The sequence below is a fragment of the Gopherus flavomarginatus genome, chromosome 10, assembly GCF_025201925.1.
Source record: "Gopherus flavomarginatus isolate rGopFla2 chromosome 10, rGopFla2.mat.asm, whole genome shotgun sequence".
In the NCBI taxonomy this organism is placed as follows: Eukaryota; Metazoa; Chordata; order Testudines; family Testudinidae; genus Gopherus; species Gopherus flavomarginatus.
In genome coordinates, this window is record NC_066626.1 from 19,677,498 (window position 1) to 19,701,819 (window position 24,322).

The following is a 24,322-nucleotide window of genomic DNA, read 5'->3' on the forward strand; positions in this document are numbered from 1 at the left end:
GTGACTGGGTCACCAATTTCCATCCTAGAGTAGAGCACATATCACACAGCAAGTTTCTGCATAAGATAATACTGACATTCAGTATATGATTATACAAGGGGAAATCTCTGCCAGTTTGCTGGGGGATCATACCACAGAGTGGCTTTGCCTTGTTCAGCCCAGCCTCACAACATATTCCCTCATGATGCTGAATTAGCTCTCATATACACAGACAGAATTACCAGAGGAACAGGTTTTCTCTTTTATTTATCCTCTCAGTAGCAAAACATGGAGAGAATGATGTGTTCCTAGATTTGAAATGTTACAGTATTTTGCTGAGACAAAATGGGTGAGGTAGTACCATTTATTGGACCAACTTCTGTTGTTGGAGAAAGAGACAAGCTTTTGAGCTACACAGCGCTGCTCTTCAGGTCACACTGCAAACACCTGTATTTTGCTGATACCTGTTTTGTGGATCCTCTGGTGTATTTCTCCCTGTTGCTGCTGACTAATATTAAACCTCACTTCTTTAAAATTATCTATTAATATATAGCCCATGCTTCTAAAAATGTGACTTCTGGTTTTCATACACAGATCTGGTTTTTAAGTAGCTTGTGTGCATACATGGGATAACTGCATGCACAAATTTGGAGAGTGAGTTGAAGCAGTCTCTAGCATAGGCACAAAAGATACAAATCAAGTTTCAGAAGGTTTTATGCCCTGATATTTTGGGTGTAAAGCACTTGGCTTTCCAGAGGAAGTCCACATTTCACAGTCTTCATCTGTTACTGAATATTGTGGGACAAAAATAATTTCTCTTCCACCCACTGTTTAACAAACATGGTTTCAGTTCTTTTCAGATAAGCTACTTGCGCTTATTGCAATGTATTGCTCTACTTGCTTATTTAGTGGCAAGAAATATTCTGTAAAAAAGAACTGTATTTCATTCACTGTAAAATACAAGTTCAGATCAAAATGAAAAAATATAAAGTTCTTGCAATATGTATATGCTGTGGTAATAAAAAGAAAAAGCTTCTTTAGATCCAGGGTTTCATTTTGTTTACATAGGCTCTGATCCTGAAATCAGACCCACAGATCCTGCACAGCTCCTCTGACTTCATTGTATGGGCACTGGGATCTGCCCCTGAAAATCGAATTGCAATATTAAGACATAGGCAGCTGCTCCAGTTTTATGTAATGGCTAGATTTGTTTTTGTTATCGTTGTATATTATTAAATCTACTGCTATATGATTACAGTGATGCAAGTGATCACTTCCTATCAGACAGAATATTTCACAAGGTACTGTTCACATGAGTTTGTCCTGGTGCATATGCACAGAATCCAGTAATTCTAACCCAGTGATTGATATGGACTGGAATATGTGGGGTCTGGCCTAATAGTCAGAGCAGGAATCAGGTCTAGTGGGAGCCAAGTGTCAGCACCAGACTCAACTGCCAATTACCAGAGCCAGGGATCAAGTCAGAGTCAGAACCAGGAATTGAAGCTGAGGGTCAGAGCTGAGATTAGATGCCAAATGCCAGAGCCAACGGTCAAGCAGCGTCAGAGGCGAGGGTCAGAACCAGGACTGGTAACTGATGATTGGAAGCAAGTTGTAAGGGCAGGCAACTGGAGGAGAGGCCAGGGTCAAGCAAAGAGCAGAAGCACAGTGGGAGGAGGAGCAAAGGCAGGAGCCAGGAACAGAGCAGGAATCAGAAACATGGGGGTTAGGTGCAGGAGGTAGGCACAAGCAGAGTCCAGTGCAGCCACAACAGGAAGTCATCTTGTTGCGGGCGAACTTCCTGTGCCTCCTTCTGACTTAGTGTGGTTGGACCAGTCGGTGGAGTCAAGCAGTCCTCCAATCAGAGCTCCTGGGGGTGGTGCCTTTGCGAACGCTGTAGTGCAGTGGTTCTCAAACTTTTGTACTGGTGTCCCCTTTCACATAGCAAGCCTCTGAGTGCAGCCCCCCTTTATAAATTAAAAAACACTTTTTAATATATTTAATATCATTATAAATGCTGGAGGCAAAACGGGGTTTGGGGTAGAGCCTGACAGCTCACGACCCCCTCCATGTGATAACCTTGTGACCTCCTGAAAGGTCCTGACCCCCAGTTTGAAAACCCCTGCTGCAGTGCTATTAGCTTGTCCGTCCACCATATTTCAGCAGACATTGGGTGCAGGGCCAGGATCGAGCAGCTGTTTGGGGGTACCCAGTCCTGGGTTCATGACCTGATACTTCACAGCGATTTCCCCCCTCCCCCAAAGATCCATTGCTTTCTGTTATTATTAATTGTTTATACTTTATATGACATCATAGTTCTGCGTGGTGCCTTACACATAAATAAAAAGGAAAACACTGTGCCTGTCCTGAGGAGCTTACATTTGAAGTTAATTCCAGAAACACAGCTAGCATGATAACAGACCTCAGTGGAAAAGTGATAGGGAAGTCTCTTAATGGAGAAGGGAATTCCGTTCATGGAAATTGGCTATGGGCAAACTACAGCAATGAAACTGGTTGGTTAGGGTATATCTTCTTAGTTATGTTGGAACAGTTTTAAATAACTTTTTTGATTTTCTTTGGTGTATCAGCTTTGAAAATCTTCACAAAATAAATTTGTGAGGAAAGATTTGAATGAGACCGTGATTGACCAGTGAAAGATTAGTCAAGGCCTATAAAGAAAGAAGGCATGAAGAAATGAATAGGAGAAGAAAACAGTGGGTGTAATTAGGTGGGTGACTTTTGTGGCTGAGAGAGAAGGGGATGAGGTGGGGAATAGGTAGTAAAGAGGCCAGCAGTGAAATTTCTGTGGCAGTCGTATGTATGTATTTTTCCCTCTCTGGAAGGAAGAAAAAGTTGACCTATCGGGCTGAATTCATCTCTGTGTTACACACTTCAAACCTTATTGACTCCATTGGTTTTGTATGATGTAACTGAGGGCAGAACTTGGCATACAGTGTTCTACTAATGGTTATAGAGGAAATAATTAAAGAACAGAAATCTGGCTTGTTGTGGACACAAACCTTATTCTGAGCTCACTTACACTCGGGACTTGATCAGCTTGAAATCTTGTCAGTAAAATGAGTTAAACTTACGTTGGGAGGGTCCTATGCTAATTTTTGTGGTTTTACAGTCACATTTTCCTATTTAAAAAAAAATCCTTTTCCATTGTGCGTATGAAAACTGCCACAATTTCCCCCCTCCCCTTGCAGCTCCCTGCTGCTTTCTGTTCTAGTAACCTTGGCTTTTCCTTGTAACAGTAGGAATAGGCTTTTTGGACAAAAGTCTGAATTCTTTATTTTTTAAGTTGTGTGTGTCTATTTTGACATCAATACAAGTTATCCTGGGGGTAAAGCAGGTGTTTGAACAAGACTTCCTAATCTGTATCAAAAACAGTCTTGTTCCTTCCAAGATGTTTGAGATCTCCATAAAGCTTTACTTCCTTTACAATGTATGTTTTTAATACAATTAAATCACTTTTATCACCTCTATTTTAGTTCCACAAATGCTCATCAGAGAGAGAGAACACGGCCAGCCAATGAATAAAATACTTTATTTAACAGAATGCATTATCTGGATTGCTGATTTTATGATGAAAGATTATTTTTATTTTATAAAAATTTGTCTTAAATTAGTTCCTCAAAATGAAATCTTGAGAATGGCTAATATATTTTTGGATGATGCAGGGAATGATTCTCTTGTTGGTACCATGTCAGTGATATGTATATGAACACTGTACAGTTAGTGTGATTTTGATTTCAGGGCAAAGCTTTTGAAACAGTTTGAAAATGTGATAACTTTCCAAACCATAGTTTCAAAAGGGAATCCTTTTGTCTAATAGTTGGCAAGGCCTTCCTAATAAGGCTACTTAAGTGTGTTTTATAGAAACATCTTTCCCTTGATTAATCCATTTTTGTGAGATCATTGTGCTGAAATACTGTTTCTCCCTACAGTAGACTTGATTCTTCACTGTCGTGCTACTTGATCAGTCACGTATGCCAATGAAAAGCAGGCAGAAAATGCTGCTGATTTCATAGCATTTTACACTGATTGTACACAGGTAAATGACTGCACAAGATGCAAGGCAGTGGAGAGTAAGTCCCAGTGTCTGCAGTCTTTGCATTTTAGCATCTGCAATGGAACTGTGTCTTTAATAGAACTATTTTTTGTGGGAGGGGGGGGAACAGGAGGTGTAAGTTTAAAAACTGTTAAAATTAAGAATAGAAATAAATACTTTTCTGTATGTTTTTTGTTACAGGAAATGGTATAAAAATATAGTTTAAATAATTTCTTAGTGAGTCACCCAGTTTTCAGAGGTGGCTGTGGTTGCTACAGGTGCTCTATACCTCTGAAACTCAGGCTACTTATTTAGGTGCCTAAATGTGCCTAATGGTAGACATCCCAAGTTTTCAAGGATTTGCCCAAATGGATTACCAAACTTGTGTTAAATAATCTCCGTTAACCCACATCCTCCTCTGCAAAAGCCCAGGAGAACAGTTGGAATGTACAGCTTCTCCTGCATGTCACCAAATCCAAGCTGTGACTAACCAAAGAGGAAAGCAAATTTACCAGGCAGTTAACTAGAGCACCTCAGATTATCTCAACAGCCACAGTAGTAGATGAAGCAATCTTTCAAATAGCTGGGATTGAAACCATTTATGGCTTTAAAGAGCAGATCCAGTGCCTTAACAGTCTTTGCTTTATTATTATTGTTATTTGTGCTGCTGTAGCGCCTAGGAGCCCTGTTCATGGACCAGGACCCCACTGTGCTAGGCGCTGCACAAACACAGAACAGAAAGATGGTCCCTGTCCCAAAAAGCTTCCAGTCTAACTATGACAAGAGACAACAGATGGATACAGACAGACTGGGAAGTACAAGGAAACAATAGATCTCCAATCCATTCTGATGGGATATATTCTGGTGACTGGTTTTGAATTTCTATAGTACTCGCTCCTTGGTGCATTCAGAGAAATTGGTTAAAGTAATTGATGTTGTCTTGAATAGTATAATTTGGGGTATGATAAGATGTTGATTTATATTTGTGCTTCATTGTTCTGGTGCAAATGAAGTACTAAAGTCGCATGTGTGTATGCGCGCGCAGAGAGTGATCTGGTATAAAAGTTTTATTGCATGTGTTTGGAATGGCCCTTGTTATTCACAGATGAGTTATGTAGCTCCCTCCAAACTTATCAGTAAACACTTTACAACATATTACCCCATCATGTATTCAGTGGCATATGTAACATATGTTACATGTAAAACTGTCGGGAATGTTTTATAGAATTTGTTCAGTTTATTGAAATTATTTCTTATATCCCTTTCCTTGTAAATCCAGGTGCTTTTGCTACCCGAAGTACCACTGTGCAATGCTTGGTGTGAGAGACATTTTAACTAACACTCACACAAATGACTTAAAACAGCTTTTCTAGACCTAAAAATGTCACAACACTAAAGTAGTTTTCTCAGGGAGCTATCAGGCGGGAAGTGATCACTAGACCATAGTGAGAAGCTCCCATTTCCAATATATAAAGCTCCCTTTCTAGTCCTGTGGGGCCACTGGATAATTAACTTTTACGGTATGACATTTTCATTTATAGAAAAGCTGTTGTGGCCCAGGACTGACCTGTGCTTCAGATAGGAGTGCAATTTTTTGGGTGGGGAGGAGGAAACCTTTCTCTGGCAGACTTTGAAGCTCCACAGTGATTTGCAATATTAAAATATTTCCCAGGAAGAAGGATTAGTGGGGGAGAGGATAGGTCAGCTGATCCTGGGTATGTGTTAAATTACACAAGCATATGACAAATCAACTTATCACATGAATAGCACTTCTACGTACATGGTGTACAAAACTTAATAATTGAAAAAATGGAGCACAGCAATTTCAGGACTGCGTTTCAATTCTTCAGGGTTGCTTGTTTAGTTAATAGTTGAACTCAATCATTACAAACAGTTTTGCACAATGTAAGTTGGGCATTAGCAAAGCAGCTGTATCATGTATGTAGAGCTGAACCTAATTGAAAGCTGCTCTGGAAAAGAAGGAAGTGATTGCTAAAAACTCCAGAGTGGTGGGAAATCACAAATGAAAGGGGTGGCATGTGAGATCACAGATTTATTTCTATATACCTTAGGAACCTCTGCATTTAAAAAATGACTCCGTGCTACAGCTAATGGGTGAAATCCTGGCTTTCCTGAAATCAGTGGGGGTTCTGCTGTTGACTTCAGTAGAGCCAGGATTTCACCCAATAAGCATGACAAAGTAAGTAAAATCTGGCTGGCCTTGGGAAAGGCTGATTACAGATTTATGCAGAGTCTGTGGGGATTACAAATTCCAAATACCATACACCAGATGTGGGCCATGCAGCTATAACAAAAACGTACCTGTGCTGCGTGAGTGCTGAAATTAAATTTTAACATATCAGGGCTGCTCTCTTCAGAAGGTTATTCTGAGCAAGGTATTCCACTGAATACTAGCGTGCAAAAATTTGGGTTAGTGATATGTCTACATTCCATTTAATAATTGGCTGTGGATTATCTAATTAATCCAGTTTGTTGAGTGTTGGCTGAGCCACGTGCTGAGAAACAACATCCAACACCTTGCCTACTATGCAAAACGGTCCCGTCTGCTTTAATCTTGACCGATTTGGACCTTTTTTATATTTTCCTTAGACAATCTGCTTCATCTGACTCGTCATCATTCCAGGATAGTGGTCTGCTTGGGGCTCTTTCCTAACATTGATATGGTACAGAAGATTTAAAATCAGGTACTGTCGTGTGCCCTTCCCCTCAGCAAAAACAAAATGCAGAACTTAATGCATCTTTTTTTCCATGTGATTTATCTTAACATTTTTGGTTCTTTCAGCTGATGTTCACAAGGAATAGAGTCACGTGATGTATGAAGGCAAACACATACACTTCTCTGAGGTTGACAATAAGCCCTTGTGCTCATATAGCCCCAAACTGTGCAAGCAAAGGCGACTTAACGGCTACGCCTTCTGTATCAGACACGTTCTGGAGGACAAGACTGCCCCCTTCAAGCAATGTGAATATGTGGCCAAGTATAACAGCCAACGCTGCACCAACCCTATCCCCAAATCTGAGGACCGTAGGTGAGTGATGGTGGCCCTCCATGAATTGGAAATAGCTTCAGTCAACTTGGCTACAAGTTTGGTCTTACTGATTGGGAACTGTCTTCATGGTTAGGGAGAAAGGGGTCAAACAGATTGAATATCAGTATGTTTCTGTAAGTCTTTCTTTTATTTTTTTTTAAAGACCAGTGTGGGGTTTTTTTGTTGTTTGTGGGGAATCAGATGGAAAAGGAAGAAGCAAAGTATATATTCAAGCAAGATTATTGCTTTTCCTCAAAGTTCACTTCAAACTCTACTGATCAAACCTTTACATAATACTTACTTTTCCACTTCATTTGTTTCTCTACTGAGTATACCTGGGAATTGATGCTCTTAAAAGGTGCTTGAATTGCTTGAGGAAGATTGTGGTTGGACATCTGGGTTTGGAGGGGTTGGAAAAACATATAACTGGGGAGTTGCAAGAGTGCATAGGCTCCTGGTGAGAGTTTGGGGAGCTCAAGGGAGAGTCAAAGTTCAGGGCTCCCTCAGTTTAGGTACTCACATGTCCCCTGTAACCATATTATTTGAACACTTCACACATGTTAATAAATATATCTTCAGAGTATCCCTGGCGGGAGGGAAGTATTACTATTTCACAGTAGGAGGATTGAGGCACAGAAATTAAATGACTTGCCCAAGGTTACATAGGAAGTCTGTGGCAGAGCCAGGAATTGGAACCAGACTTCCAGAATCCCAATCCTGTGCCTTAGCCACAAGACCATTCTTCCTTGCCCTTTAAGACTGGTTTAAATATTGACATCATTGGAGTTGCACGGGGTATAAGTAAGGACAGAATTTGGTTTTAATTTCCTTATGTTGTGTCTGACTTGCCTACAAGTTGTGGTCAGAAATGTGGCTGACTTCTAAGTTTGGCTGCATGGTGCCCATGATATTATATTTCTGAAGAGACACTATCACACCATTAGTATAGTATTTCAAACGATGAAATAAACTGTTTATTCACTATCTGAGATTGGAATTTGTACCATGGAAATAATTATTTTTAACCCCAAAAGTAAACAGAATATGACAAAAAAGAAATGGACAGCTCTTCACTGACCTTTCATTTTATTAGCTGCCATTCCCTAACCTTTCACATTATTACTAGTGTTCCCACTGTGCCCTACATATAACTTCCTTTTCGGTTCCCAGCTCCATCTGTTGTCTGAAACAACAGTTGGATTGTGCTCTAAATTAACTTGCACTTCACCTGCCATTTTAGTTGAGACTGATGAAGTGAGAAGAACGTTTACCAAAAGCTCTAAGGCAAATGCTCAGATGGCACAGAATGAATAATTTCAAGTCATGATTTGATAATCATTGACCATTCCTCTGCTAATATCCGGTAAAGACTGGAGATAAGTTTAAAAAAAAAATCATGGAAATTGTCAGATCAAACGATACATTGTCATTTCAGATGCAAGAACTAAGTGGGCCAAAATCCCTGTTTACCTTCTAACCATACTTTTTATAAAACCTCCAAAACGTAAGTGAAAGTTCCTAGGTCCCATGCGTCCCCGTGTAATTTGATATTAATCTTTCAAGCGTGAAACCAATTCATTGTGTAAAATAAAGTGTATCAAAATGTGTACAGTACACTGTGCTAACTTCTGGAGTGCGTTGTATCAGAATAACTAAACCGCACGACAAGCATTGCATTACAGCATTTGAAAGCTGAGGATAGCAGGTGTGTGAAGAAGGGAGTAAAACTTGAATCTCAAATGAGAGATGTTGGAATGAATATTTTCAAAGACGGCGTCTCAGAATAGAGTTTGCAGTTTAGCAATAGGGTTTCATGAGTTTCCAATAATAATTTGAGAGCAGGCACAAAATGACAGTTCTTGGCTGATGTGGCTATATCTATGTCATAGGAGACTGACTTTTCACAGTCAGTTCAGTATGGAGATATTTGCCATTTCTTCATCCTTTGCTTGCCACCTTTAATTTTCTATGCCAAGACTTTTGTATTTCATCTGACAGACAACCCACTTTTGTTCTACAGTTTGTTACATAATTGGGTAGGATCAGAAGTAAGCCATAGAACGCTTTGATAACTTTCATCTCCATCCTATATAATTTGGAAGCTTATTTAAAAAAAAAACTTACAACACTTTGCACTCACATGCAAAAAGCCTCAGATCTGATCAGAAGACGATAAAATTATTTCCTGACCCCCAAGCAGAAAAATAGTTAATATTCCTTTAACTTATTAAATTAATTATTAACCATTCAAGTTCTTCAAATTAAATCTATTAGTACACGACTTCATCACTTCAATTAGAAGTCTATTCTGCCTATTCAAGCCTCTCTGCAAAATTACATGTTCCCTCTTAACTTTGAATTTGTCCCCTAATTCTGATCTGTCCAAGTACTGCAAATAGATAATGAAGCTCAATTGTATTATTTTAATTATGTTACGTTACACTTTATATAGATTAAACACTTATCATTTCATTTCTTAATTGTCTTCTTTCAAAATGAAATACATCCACATTTGTCAGTCTCTTCTGAATTGTAAGTCCCTCCTTTCCATTTTTTCATCTTTCTTAACATATGTGATACTCTTCAACTTAACGAGATCTTTCTTTCAGTAAGGTAATTGGAACTCATCACTACTCCAAGCTCTTGTATACACTAGAAAGCAAAGTGTGTTAGACATCAGGTGTAAACATGGTTCCCCTAATCCCTTCACCCTTGAAGTGATTGTTCTGCTGGAAGTCAGTGGAGCTTAATATCCTTTGTATACTCCACATTTGACTGTTAGTTCTAATAGATATCAACCACATTCCCTTACAGTGTGTGTTGATCACAGTTCACCCTGTCTACGCCAGAGTGACAGGTGTTTTTATCACTGATTTTTGGGGTGGGGAAGGAGAAATGATCGTATTTGACATTCAGCATAAAGTACTTATGGCTTCCGATTTTCAGTTTTAACTGATAAACATCAATAATACACTACTCATCAATAGAAATTGGTGTTTATCCAATAAACATCAGAAATGGTTACTTGTGTATATAAGGGCTAATCTACAAGGAGCAGTAATTTGGACTACAGGGGTATGATTTTAACTGCACTAATGTGTTGCACATTAATTGGTCTATGTCGACCCTGCTGATGTGCACTAAAGATTCTCTAGTGTGCTTTAATGTACTGCTATGTTTGAAACAGTACTATGTTAAAGTGCACAAGGGAACATTACAGAGATTACTCATTACAGTATATTCTAAGAGAGCCCTGAACTACCTCTTCTTCCCCCCCCAATTTAGGACATATATATAAAACTCACAAATTGCTAAAAATAACCCCCCAAAAATGAAATTAATAAACTCAGAAAAACAGAAGCCCTAACAATACACATAGCTTAAAGAACAGACTCACTCTTTGTTTGTAGCATAGGAATGGCCTGCACGTGGTGGTCTAACCAGTGTTTCATGAAATGATAGCCTGATATCTTTGGATTTGTATCTAGAGAGATTACCTGTATAAGTAAATGTTCTATTAACTTTAAATCCTGCAGTACTATCCGTTAAGGATTTAAAAGATCCAGAGTTTTTCCCTCTACCATATTAAAGAGAAAATGTCAGATTAAAAATTATTTATATAAAAACAAATAGTTTGAAACTGGCAGTTTTTTGCAATCTAACTCCCTGTCCTTTCTTACTTATTTTTTTGTGTTTCCTTTGATTTGTGCAATGAAAATAGATTACTCAGTTTCACCTTCTGGCTCGTGCCCATGTACAGGGCTGCGTTGTTTGCAATACAAACACTGCAGGGAAATGTTTAAACCAAACAAAACTATTTTCATTGGATTAACCAAAAAAACAAAACAAAAAAAAAAACCCAGCATGGAAACATTTCCATTGTGCTTGTTTTGTACTTTTTTTCCCATTAAATCATTCTGACAGTGTCTCTTGCTAGACTGACACCTATATTAGTTAAAAATACTTAATTTCTTAACAATAAGCATGTGAGTACTCCCATTGACTTCAACAGAAGCAGTATTATGTCCTGAATGACTTTTATCTATTACAGCTGTCAATTTACAAAAAAAAAAAAAAAAAGTACTTCAGTATGCCTTCTGCAGGAATCGCCTTCTCACACTTTTCCACAAAGATTGCACACATTTAGTATCAGCCCTCTGCTTTCTACCTATTAATTCATTACCTTTTGTAATCTATTAACTACCTTACATTTAGACAATAGTCTATAGCAGGGATTATCAAACTTCATTGCACTATGACTCGCTTCTGACAACAAAAATTACTACATGACCCCGGAGGGGGACGGGGACCGAAGCCTGAGTCCACCTGATTCCCACTGTGCCATGTGGGGGAGTCAAAGCCTGAGCCCCACTGCCCTGGGTGGGATAGTGGTCAAAGCTGAAGTCCAAGGATTTCAACCCCAGCCAGGGAGCCTATAACCTGAGCCCCACTGCCCAGGGCTGGATCCCTCAGGCTTCGGCTTCAGCCCTGAGCCTCAGCAAGTCTAAGATGCCCTGGCAACCCCATTAAAATGGGGTTGTGACCCACTTTGGGGTTCTGATCCACAGCTTGAGAACCACTGATCAGTAGTGTTAAATTTTGTCATGAGGTTTTGAAAATATTAACTCAATTGTTCCTCTCCACATAGACGAAAAATAATTTCATTTTAAAATGCATACTGACTCATAGCTATTAAATAGTACCTCCCCGAACAGGTCTGTAAGCTATCAATAAATATCTCCAGTTTTTAATACAGATGTTAAACTTTCAAGCCTGTAATTTTCAGCCTCCTTCCTTGAATCTGTCTCTTTAAATATAAGAATTGTGGTCCCCAATCCTGCAACTTGAAATAGGCAGATCTCCATTGGCAACAGAGACTCTACACAGGTGCAGAGAAATCATAGTTGCTATTTCCCAATCACCTGGTGGTTCTAGAGTATCTAGACAGCCTAGAATTAATTGTTTATCTGTTAGATTCCCTAATCTAGTATGTCATCTGTCACTGTAGATCATCATTACTTTTAGTCCTTTAGTGTTAATACATTTGAGACAGACTGTCAGTGGTTTTAAAGTAAAATTAACTAGAAAAGAGTTCATTTGATAGCAGCTTGAAATCCATATTTGTGCTATAATGTGAGTGTACATTTTCATTACATTATATAAACAATGCACAGTGATGCCAGGATAGAACTTTTTTGCCTATATTAATATAGTTTTTGATCTGATTTACTCAGTTGCTCTTTATGATATGTACTTAACCATAGAAAGTAACATACAGTTAAAGCCATTTATTTAGTTGCTTAATCATCAAACACAAATAGTGGCCCTTCTCAGCAAAGATCTCCAATTCGAGACTGTCCCTGGAAAAAGCCTCTTGTAATTTGTGTCTCAGTCACAGAAGTGTATTAGCTCTATCTTGTCAACGTACATCATACTGAAACCATGCAAATTTACTCTCTGTGAAAGAACAGCCTGATAGCAGAGATAGTAGTCTTTATTATAATTTTAAATGTGGGATTTTAAAATGATTCCATTTGACTGGCCCTTAATAGCTTTCTTCTTGTCAGGGCCCTTCAGTTTATATTCTAATGCAGTGGTTCTCAAATATATATATTTTTTTTTCACGGACAACTTCAAAATTGCTGAGGATCTTGGCAGACCACTTAATGATCTTTCCAAATGTTGCTTGTACCGTTCGCTAACTATTGTAAAGCACTTTGGATAAAACCGCTATATAAATAAAACAATAATAATAAATTGTTTTTTGTTCTACAAATAAAAAGCACACAACTCATATTTTAATACACCTCTACCCCGATATAACGCTGTCCTCGGGAGCCAAAAAATCTTAGCGCATTATAGGTGAAACCACGTTATATCGAACTTGCTTTGATCCTCCGGAGCGTGCAGCCCTGCCCCCCCAGAGCACTGCTTTATCGCGTTGAATCCAAATTCATGTTATATCAGGTCACGTTATATTGGAGTAGAGGTGTATCAGTATTCTTACCTTTCTAATGCAATGGATGTACCCTCTCCCCTGCCGCGGCAGTTCCTGAGCTGGGGCTGGGAAGTAGGGGGGCTTCTCTCCCTCTCTTCCCCACCGCAGCAGCCTCCGAGTTGGGGCTGGGAAGGAAGCGGGTCTCTCCCTCCACTGCAGCAGCCACCGAGCTGGGGCTGGGAAGGAGTGGGGTCTCTCCCCGGCAGCCACAGCCCTGTAGCTGGGGAACGTTGCCTCTTTCTCTGGCCACCGCAGCCCTGCATATCCCAAATGCCCCCTACCCCCTCTTCTCACCCCACTGTCCCCTCCCACATACCCCCTATTCCTCCCAAGGCCACCACCTCACCTTACATTTGTGTCTTCTGCAGGATCCAGGCACCTAATTAGTGGAGCCACGTCTGTGCGGCTCCACCAATTAGTTGAGTGGCTCTTCATTCTCTTGTGTGAGGTCGCCAAGGCACGCACCTTAGCAGGAGTTATCCACAGAACACCTGACTGGAGCTCGCAGACCACTGGTGGTCCACGGATCACAGTTTGAGAACCTCTGTTCTAATGTATCATACAGTCCATTTGTCTTGTTCACCTTGCCCTGTATGTGTCCGTTAAGGATATGAGGGATAGATAAATATATATATTTTTTAAAGGATAGGTATTTGGCTCTCATATGAATAACATACTAAGACTTTTTAAAAATCCAAAAATGATAAATTCTCTCATGTGGAAGTTTTTATTTTATATTATGGATCTGAAAGATGGGAGGTGATTGTAGAAACTCATTAGTACACAAACATGAGTTAATAATCTAATTTTTTCAGTGGCAGGTCAGATGGTTTTTGTTGTTGTTGGGGTTTCCTGTTTGTGGTTTCATCTTTTTTGCTTTCTTAAGCGTGTTTGTTTTAAAGAAGAGAAAAAGGAACTTACTGTTTTCACTTTTGAAGGTACTGCAACAGCCACCTACAGGTACTTGGCTTTATACCTAAAAAGGAGAGGAAGAAAAAGAATGATCCAATAGAGGAGGTGAAGGTCAGGCACCAGATGGATGCTATGGCCTTCAGTCTGACAGTGCCCACGCTGGCCTTGAAGATGTCCAATGGACTGGATGGGATGTCCCTCTCTCCACCCGGGGCTAGGCTTCCTCTCCACTACCTGGAAGCAGAGTTAGAAGATCCCTTTGCTTTCAATGAGGAGGATGACGACTTAAAGAAAGGGGCAACGGTGAGGAAAAAGTTGCAGAGCAAGTTGGCCCAAAACCGGCAGCGCCAGAGAGAAACAGAGATTTTAAAAGTTCACCAAGAGCACTTTAGCCCCCTTCCTGCACCTTTGCAGCAGCAGCCACTGCAGCAGCAGCAGCAGCAGCACTCCCATCTGCCACCTTTATCAACTTCTTTAAAGCCTACAGGGCTATCGCAGGGCTTAGTCTGCAAGTCACCTCAACCTCAGAACACCAGCCTACCAATGCAGGGAGTGGCACCCACCACACACACTATAGCACAAGCAAGGCAGATGTCTAACAAGAGACCCCTGCCTCTCCTGCCACCCACCAGGGCTCCTGTCATGGACCCACCAAGGACTGATCGGGTCCTCATGAAAGCCACAGCCTTTTCTCCACACTCATCCTGCATGAGCCGGCTACAGAGACTGGTGAAACTGTGCACTCGAAAACAGCAGCTGGAAACTGATCTGTTTCCACATTTAGGTAGGTAGATAATTACGTACATCACTGCACTGTTTTTTCTGGTTGCTATGAGAGTATATGCCTTTAAATTCATCAGGACATGCACTTATACCTTTCTGAAAGGGGGAAATATGTCAAGAGATGTATAGGCAGGTCACATCTGTTTTACCACCTTTTTTTTTATTTTTTATCACTTGTTAAAAAAAATGCTAGTTAATGATTTTGAGAGGCCAAACTGAGGTATAACTCACTCTCAGGTGTGTATGTTTTTTGTTTTTGTTGTTCGTTTTCAAGTGAAGTGGTAAAGATGGTCCTGAGTGTTCCTAGGCTGAGTGTATAGACCAGATAGACATAGAGGCTATGTTGTAAAACCCGAATATTAAACTAATGAAAAAAGGAGATTGTAGAATGAAAGTGCAAATACAACTTTGAGGCTTTGAATGTGCATTCTGTGCACTCCCAAAACACCAGTTGACTTCATTGGGAATTTTGAGCGCAAACTGCGAAGATATGGGATCTGATTCAGTAAAAGAGAGACTAGTGGTATATTCCACTAGAGAATGAGCATTCAGAAGCTGATTGTGAAGGTGCTGTTCTTCCATGATTATCTGCAGAAGTTGTCCATTTTACCCATTAATAATATATACTATTATTAATTTATTATTATGCAGACACCACAGTAATAAGTTTTAATCATTGTGTTAACTGCCTATATGGTAGGTTTGTTTTTAATTTAAATTGTTTTACTGAGTTCTGCTTGTGGAAATACGGCTTTTTGAAATTTTAAGAGGTATTTGAATATGGATAAGGTGGTGGCTCATTGTCTCCATTGTAAATGGAGGTTGAGATACATACACCGCTGTTACCTTGCTTTTTAATTTAGCTTTAGATTATAGTTTAGTTTTACAGGGGTAAGAAAGTGGGCAGTAAATAGGAGAAACAAGAACTAGAAATGTAATACAATAGAAATAGAAACAGCAAGCCATTTGTATCTTAAAAATTTTTTACTTCTAGTATGGGGGCAATTATTTAACTAGTGGCACACATCACAAACATCTCTAATTTTTGCTATTTCAATAAATCATTTTTAATTTGCTATTAAGATCTGCCTTTTGGCACCTGTGGGACAATTTGGCTGTTTGTTGGGAAGCTAATTAGTATCCTACAGCATGTCTCTTAAGGATGTTGTTCTGAAAGAACTGTTTCATGATTCTCTGGATAATGCAGTTAATTTGAGGAATGAGGATACCAGGACCATCTCAAGTGTCAAGATTCCCAAATAGGTTAGAAAGTTGTCTGGCCTCATGAGCCTGCATAAGAGTAGTATTCTACATGTGATGCATTTTGTCACATGTGTCACATTCTACAGTAACACTTTCTATAAAAATAAGTTTTCCTATTGTACTTAGTTTTAGGAAAATGTTTGATCAGATATATATATATAAAATTGTGGAAATGTTATGCTATAATAAATGTGATAATGAAAATAAGATTATAGCATTTTATAACTGCTAATTAACATAATACACTTAATTATACATTAGCTGTGTGGGAGTAGATAAATACTTACTTGCGGGCTCACAGTATGGACTATTCTTAGAGACTTTTTTTCCTGGTAGAAAAACTTCTGGGATTTCTATTTAAGAAAATACCTAGTACTAGAGTTGACAGGCACAAGATATGAATCTTACTTTCAGCATCTTTAAAAAGATACCCTTAATTTTTAGTAAAACTATGCAAACTGATGTTTGTATAAACAAAATGGAAAAAAGGTCCAGTGCTCCCCATTCCCCTTTCAGGAGTTAAAAGATTTAACAGCCCTACTTATGATATTAGTTTTTAATTTGTGCCAAAAAATTGATTACACTGCATCCATTGTGCATGTGCCTTTATGGAATGTCAATTTAGCTAGTTTATTTTTCAAGTAAAATAAATTGAAGTGTAAGTCTGTTTTTATTTTTCAAGTTTCTTAGCGTTTACACCTGAGCCAAACTTCAAAGTCTAAAAATAGGCTCAAAGATAACATTTTCAAAAGTACCTAAGTGACTTAAGAACCAGAATTTAGGTTTCCAATTCCCGACTCTTAAATCAAAGTCCTGTGTCCTAAATCACATAGGTGCTTTTGAAATTTTTACCCCAAATCTGTATTTAGGTTCCTAAATTAACACAGGGAAGCTAGCCTCTAGACACCTGCTCTGGAAACTTGGCCCCAAATCTTCTTGGATAAAATACAATAATAAGGGGCCATTTCATTTTTATTTATTTTTTTTTTTGAAAAGCTTAACACTCTGTCCCCAACTCCTGCTCTATATTTAGGGCCATATGTAAAAACACATGAGAGAAGAACAAAAAAATCAGCTGATTTGGAAGGGAAACTGCGTTTTCCCATCCTTCTCTAAAAGATCAGCAAGGATAGGGTGGGGCCATGAAAAGATGCAGAAGATGAGAATCCATAGGAACCCTGGCTTGATCCTGCCCAGACATCTGGAGGGACTTCCCTCCATGGTCCTTCCTGGTTGACCTTTTCAGCAAAGTCCTGCAGTGCTATGTAGGATACTGTCCTGGGCTCTTTGGTAATGAGGGACACAAAAATCACAGAATGAATTGATCCTGCTCCAAAAATTGTTAATTAATCTGGTATTCTTGTGTGTACTTAAGCTGTGTAGGAAGGTGAACACGCTGCTTAAGAGTGACTGACCCCAGCTCTTGTGTCTTCCCCCTGGAGCGGAAGCCCCTTTCTCACTGATATCTGGTGGAGATGGCAGGTGATTTACACAGGAAAGAACAGAGGAACAAACTGTGTAGCTGTGTATCCCCCTCTGTCCTTATAGCTTTCTCCCATGGTTTTGCTATTCTCCAAGCTTTTCTGTAGGGGGAGCAGAGGGTCTATAATATGTACAGAAATAAGAAACAGGGTTATGTAATTTATTTAGACCATTTACTATTAATTATTGGACTGTCCACTCTTCATGGTAGGGACTTCTTCTTTATCTTCATAAAAAATCTAACATTGAGCACAGCAGAGATATTTGTCTTTACATAAGACTGGTGGTAGTTTTGGCTTTTATTTAATATATTTAGGGACAAAGAAGGCCAATAAAGAGATAAAAGGGATAAAACTGATCATTGAAAAATGCAGTTACATGCTGTTTATACACTATAATGAAGCTGCTATCGTAACTGTTACTGAGAAAATTACTTAATAAATCAAATATAATGCATCCTCACTACTATGCTATGTACGACATAGAACAGGCAGAGGCCGTTGGTGGTGGTTATTGCCACAGGTTATTCACAGATATTTGAGGATTACAGTCTCTCTTCATCCAGTCTTCATGTTTCCAATTCTCCTCTACTCAGGGCTGGACTGGTCTGAAGACAGTGGAGAAGAGTTGGAGGATTCAGAGCAAACTTCACCATACCAGGTTGCATGGTCTATTCGGGAAACTCTCAGATATGAAAGACATGAGTAAGTATCCTTTTTTGTATTGTTCGTATTGGCCCCTATTCAGCAAAGCAGTTTAACATGGGCTTTACTTTAAGCAAAGCTAGTGGGGCTTAAGTGCTTTGCTGAATTAAGACCTTTTATTATAAAGCAGTACTAGGTCAACATGTTGTTAAACTCTATCCAGAAGCTCTGCCTCAAATATCAGAAATGCGATCGGGAATCACAGTAACAGACTGAGAGTAGACTTCTAAATTCCATTTTACATTTGATGAGAACATAAATCTGATCTCTTCTCTGGATGAGGAGAATAATTAAAAAAAACTAATGTACAAAGAGAATAGAATATTTCTTAGAAGATAAAATGGGAGGATGAATTTTAAACCTTATTGTAGCAGCCTATAGTATTTTTCAAAATCTTTTGTTGTTTCTGTCTTTTGAAAATTGTACTAATCAATAATTTTGTCACTGAATTGTTCTTTTGCTTCTGGAGACAGTGGGTTCACTTTTGGTTTTAAGTTTGGTCTTATCATAATCCTGCTAAAAGATCAAATGTCATTATCAGGCAATGCCCAGGACTAGAATGCAAGTTATTTTAACTAGGGCTAAGATTCTGCAAAGATGGTTTTTTTTCCCCTTTCCCTGTGAGGATTGTTTCAGTTCATTTATTTGTAAGAGCTACGATTCTGACTCAGTCCCACAGAACCAGCAGTCTGCTGCTGAAGTAGGGCAGGGATAAAGGCCTAGATTCAGGAAAGGACCTAAACATGTGCTTAAATCCCACTTAATGGGGTTTAAGCAGACACTGAAATGCTTTTTGAATCAGGATGACTTTCTGTATTGGGGCCAAAATCAGGACTTATCTTTTCTGTTTTTACTACCTTTTAGTAATAATTTTGTTAATAAATTAATTTGTTTGTGATACAGTAGGGAGGAATATAGGATTGATAGTTTGCATAACTGTTCTTTTCATTGATAATTGAGAAGTGGTATTAAGCCTTCATCGACTAACCAGTAACATCAGGTTCTAGGTTTTAATTATAAACTGGCAGTACCTTTGTACTGCTGGTGCAGAACAGCTTAAAATGTTGTGCAAATATCTGTAATCCATGAGTGTGCCGTCTCACAACAGGATATGTTCCTATGTGTCTCTATGTTAATGTCATTTTAGCATGCAGGGAGTGAAGTATACCATTCAGAGTATTGTAATTAAATTGAGATAATCTAGAAGAAAGGAGTTTGAGGCATGTTAATCACAAAATGAAATCACAGCCTTTTTTAAGTTTTGTTATAGCTTGTATAATATGGTTCAGTTTCAGTACAGAACCAGATATTTTCCTTGTGTCTAAAAGCATTGAACCTTCTTCCAGAAGACATGGATTGGGTATGGTGGTAATACTTCTGTGCTCTTGCAAATGTGATATTTAAAACTGCAAAACTGAACTGCTAGGACACCAGCTTGCAGAAAAACATACCAATTTGTAAAGGCATTTTCATGGTGAACTGCAAAAGGGTGATCAAAATTGAGAGAAGGCCGGAAATATATGGTGAATGCCCTCACCTAGCCAAACTTTGATGACAATCAGCAGACCAAAACCATCCCTTTTAATATTCCTTTTCCCCAATTAAAAAGAAATTTTTTTTAAGCTGACATGAAAGTCAGTTGCTCTTTTGGGATCACAAGGCAGAAAAACAGCGAGCTTTCATAGAAGTTACAAATATTTTTAAAATAAAGCTAAATTAAAGCTTTTTTCCCCCGGTATTCCTCACAGCCTGGCTATTAGGGAACATAATATTAGGGAGCAAATGGAAAACTACAGTCAGCATGGAAGTATGTCTAGTTCATCTGTTAAACCAAATATAACCTTCAAAAAAGATCATGTGTCCAGTCAAAGAACTCTTCCTATGACTATAGTCTTCCCCTCCTTAACATTTGATTGGAATGTTACCTCCCAATTTCTTTTTCAGCTTATAGTGGGTTGTGCATTAGTTTCCTAGTCTGTGGTTTATTTTTTATTTGGTGGTGGTTGTTTTTTTACTTTTGCTGTATCCTCCATGTTCTTTTCACATGTTGATTTTTCTATTTCATTTAACATTGTGCACTTCACTTAAAACACCCTCTTCATTGACCATAACTGATAAATTATTGTACATCATTTGCAACTCTTACACTTCTATTAATCTGCCCAGTTCTACTCATAGACTCATAGACTTTAGGGTCAGACTCTTCAGCACCTTTTCTAATTTTGTTTATGGATAAACGTTGACACATTTGCTTGTTTGTAGTTGTTCAAAATTGTATTTCTGTTTGTCAAGCTTCAGTAAAGATTGTTATTAACTAAATATCTATTCCTTATTCTACTTTGACATTCTGCACCATGTTCTCTGTTTCTGAAGATATATTAATTTAAACTGTTCCATGGATGAGTTTGGTTTGTTAAAGTGGCTCTGCCTTACTAATTTAATAGCTACTCAAATTGATAGCAAGCTAACCAAAGGCAGCTAGCACCTTGTTTTTTACTTTCTTATGAATTTTGCATTGATTTTAATGGAAAACTTGAATCTTTTCCTAAAACTTAAATTCTAAAATCAGGTATCGAAATCTGAGGATTGGCTTTTTTTAAATTAACGCTGTATTTAACAATAAACATAGTAAAACTTAACTCATTCCATCTTTGACCAGATCAGCTGTGATGGGTAGAATCTCCTATTGATTCCTATGGGATGGCATTCTGCTTTAAACCATGCTCTTAGGAAAGTTTCAACTCTTATCTGAATATTTTATTTGTAGTGAATGTATTCCTGTTTTAAATTAACTTGTGTTGGTTTCGTAGACAGACACTGTGCACTATCCTTCACCTCCCCTTTGGCTTGTGTCCCAGTTGCTGCAGGGCAGGAAGATAGTGGAGCTGAATGCCAGAGAAATCTTATTTGTATTCCTACTCAGGCCTCACTGAAAATAACAATGGAAATACTCCTCAAGTAAGAAGGAGTAATAGAGTACACTATGCTGCCAAACAAAACAAAACAAAACAAACTGAAATTCAACAACATGGCAATGAGTCTCTCAGCCTGGGTTAACTGACGTAGGCTCACAGGGGTTGCCTTAAAAAGAGGGGAAAAACAGCAGTGCAGACACTCACAGCAGGGCTCTGAGACCCTCCTCCCTGGCTGGATTTCATAGCCTGGGTTCCAGCCCGAGGAAGAGCATTGACACTGCTATTGTTAGCCCCGTAGCACAAGCCCTGTGAGCCTGAGATAGTTGACATGGGCTCTGAGACTCGCTGCCCAGGTCGTTTGTTTTTTTTATTTCCCACCCCCTCTCCTGTGTAGACGTACCCATAGAACAGTGGTGAAAGTAATTTACAGGACTTACCGGTACTGCCGGAGTCCTGAGGGTGGGGCGTGCCCTCATCCGGAAGAGGCGGTGCCTCTCAAGATTTATAAAGGCAGCAAAGAGTCCTGTGGCATCTTATAGACTAACAGACATATTGGAGCATGAGCTTTCGTGGGTGAATACCCACTTCGTTGGATGCATGCTCTTTAAATCCGGCCCCAGCCCGGCTGCTGGAGCCACGGGCGGGATTCAAAGGGCTCTGGGCTGCCTGCAGCCGCGGGAGCTCTGAGCCCTTTAAATCCTGGCCCCAGTCCAGCTGGTAGAGCCGCTGCTGTGGGGAGCCCAGAGCCCTTAAAATCTGAGACTCGCTGCCCAGGTCTTTTTTCCTTTTTTCACCCCCCTCTCCTGTGTAGACGTACCCACAGAACAGAAGCCGGTGCGGTCCGGCATGGTGTACTGGCTCTTGCTGGTATGCCATATCGAACCATACTGGCTTACTTTCACCTCTACCATAGAGGCAAGTGATTGACATTGAGTGCAATTCAGCATTCACCAGGGTTGGGGGAGAGAATAATAGTGGTCAAAGCACACATTTTAAACCCAGCTCTGGGAGAAAGCTGTAAAAGGTTGAAATACAGGACTGTCAGCAGGGCCGTCCTTAGGATTTATGGGGCCCTATGCAGTATTATTAAACTGGTGCCCTATGCCGGATGGCAGCCCAAGCTCAAAGCCTGGCGGGGGATGGGGAGGAGGGACTTGACAGCAAAGGATAATGAGATGCCCAGCCTGCCTCATGGTGGCGGAGAGTCACAGTTCCCCTCAGAGACTTCCATGCACTCTCCCTCATGCAGAATGGACATGAAGAAAGTACCTAATTAAAAGGACTAAACTTTGGGAATAAAAAATGTCAGTCACAGGTTTTTTGATATGCCCTGAAGTTTGTCAGAGATTTATTTGCAAAAACTTCATAGTAAGGGTGAGTCAGCTGTGCTGCTGAATATAACATTACATATAATGGAATACATGATGCAGCTCTTCTCTGTTTTACATTTTCTTCATCAGTATTTCTAAGCTGAATTTATATTTTAAATGTACTCAAATCTTAAGCCAGCATTCCAGATTACTACATATTTAACTCACTGAAACAAAGACATTCTTTTAAATTAATCAGAGAGGTTTAGTGTGTTCATAACAATGTTCATTACTTTTAGAAAAAGGGAACAGTAATTTACTTTGTGCGATCTCCATAACAAGAGACATGTTTATGAAATTTCACCAACTTTAAAAAAATATGTTTCCAAAGATTTTAGGTATAACAAGGATTTTATCTTACTAAAGTACTGATTTTGCTGGAGGGTACTTTTAAAACTAGTTTGTCTGATAGTCAGAAGTAAAGAAAGGGAACTCTTTGTCCAGCTATCTGGAAGGGAAGGACTGTTGTCCCTTTAAGGGCTCTCTTCAGTGGGGAGTGGCGGGAGAGGTGGTGAAGGGATGGACAGAAAGGACAGGAAGACTTGGAAGCACTTTTTTTTTTAACTATAGTAATTAAAATGTGTATTTTAGATAAGGGAGGTCTTTTGAAGGATTTATTTAAAAAACTATGTGTGAAGATCCACACATTTAAGGCTAAAGATGATTGTGCATCTAAAACTCTATGCAAGCATTTTTTAGAAATGTGATTTTATAATCTTCTCCAGCTCACTAATGAAATATTTTTAAAGCAAATTTTAAACTAAGGTCCTGTAGACTGACATGTTCTGTGTAAATATTACATTAATGCACAACTGTTTTTGTCAGTAAAGTCAGAAACTGACAGTATAAAAATTTATTTGGGCATAAGCTTTAGTGGGCATCTGATGAAATGGGTTCTAGTCCACAAAAGGTTATGCCCAAATAATTTGTTAGTCTTTGAGGAGACACAAGGACTTGTCCTTGTTTTTGCTGATACAGACTAACAGGACTACCACTCTGAAACCTGTCAGTATATACCTTGGGGTTGGCAAATGCCTGTTAAATGGCTTTATTACCCCTTGAATGTCTCTTTAATAGTTTCAATGTTGTGCTAATAGGTCTGGCAGGCTGGAGGTTTTTTCACTTTTAACTACTAGATTCCCTCCCAAGGAAGACTCATCAGGCTAGAGCAGCCATCTGTGGGAGCCTGCAGGAAGGGTCAGAACAGGGATAGGAAAACAAGAGGCTGGACACTAAGACCCAATGGTGCCCCAAATTTTCAGGTGCCCTACGCAGCTGCCTATGTTGCCTATGCCTAAGGACGGCCCTGACTGTCAGGATGCCTGGGTTCTATTCCTAGAACTGCTACTGACTGATTATGTGAACCCAGCAGGGTGTAGGTTACAGCCTCTGCCTTAATTTCATCCTCTGAGATGGATGTAAGTATGCTCACCCTGCTCTTGAAAGCACCTTGGGATCTGTGGATAATTGGTTCTGTATAAGTGCAAAGAATTGATAATCCATTAGTGTTTGCAGAGTCCTTGGTATTCCTAAGATCAGGGATCTCAAACGCAATTTACCTTAGGGCCAGTGCCAGTTCTCAAATCCTCCCAGCGGGCCAATAGTGTCACTGAAGCTGGTGTTCAGAAAAGAAAACATTTTATATTAGTTTTATTATTTCTAAAAAATTCAAATTAAAAAATATATCATACAACTTTATACAGTTCTTCGCCTCCCGGAGAGTTTTAGTGTGACCAGCCACCTGGCAATGCTTCAGTTCTGTCAATTTGTGGTTGATTGGCCTCAGTGACTGATCAGTTGAAACCTTCAGAA

General features: G+C 39.3%; 1 protein-coding gene across 3 annotated transcripts in view; it reads left to right on the forward strand.

Moving 5' to 3' along the window:
* The window catches only part of INO80D (INO80 complex subunit D), a 60,575-nt gene that overhangs the window by 5,416 nt on the left and 30,837 nt on the right, over positions 1-24,322 (forward strand). For 2 of the 3 annotated variants that reach the window (XM_050969575.1, XM_050969573.1), the window contains exons 2-5: positions 6,644-6,738; positions 6,837-7,083; positions 14,020-14,777; positions 18,117-18,225. In XM_050969575.1, coding sequence (XP_050825532.1) covers positions 6,866-7,083; positions 14,020-14,777; positions 18,117-18,225 — 1,085 coding nt within the window. In that variant the 5' untranslated portion in view covers positions 6,644-6,738; positions 6,837-6,865. Of the gene's footprint in view, positions 1-4,706; positions 4,898-6,643; positions 6,739-6,836; positions 7,084-14,019; positions 14,778-18,116; positions 18,226-24,322 lie in introns of all 3 variants that reach the window. The other variant, XM_050969574.1, reaches the window with a different exon arrangement.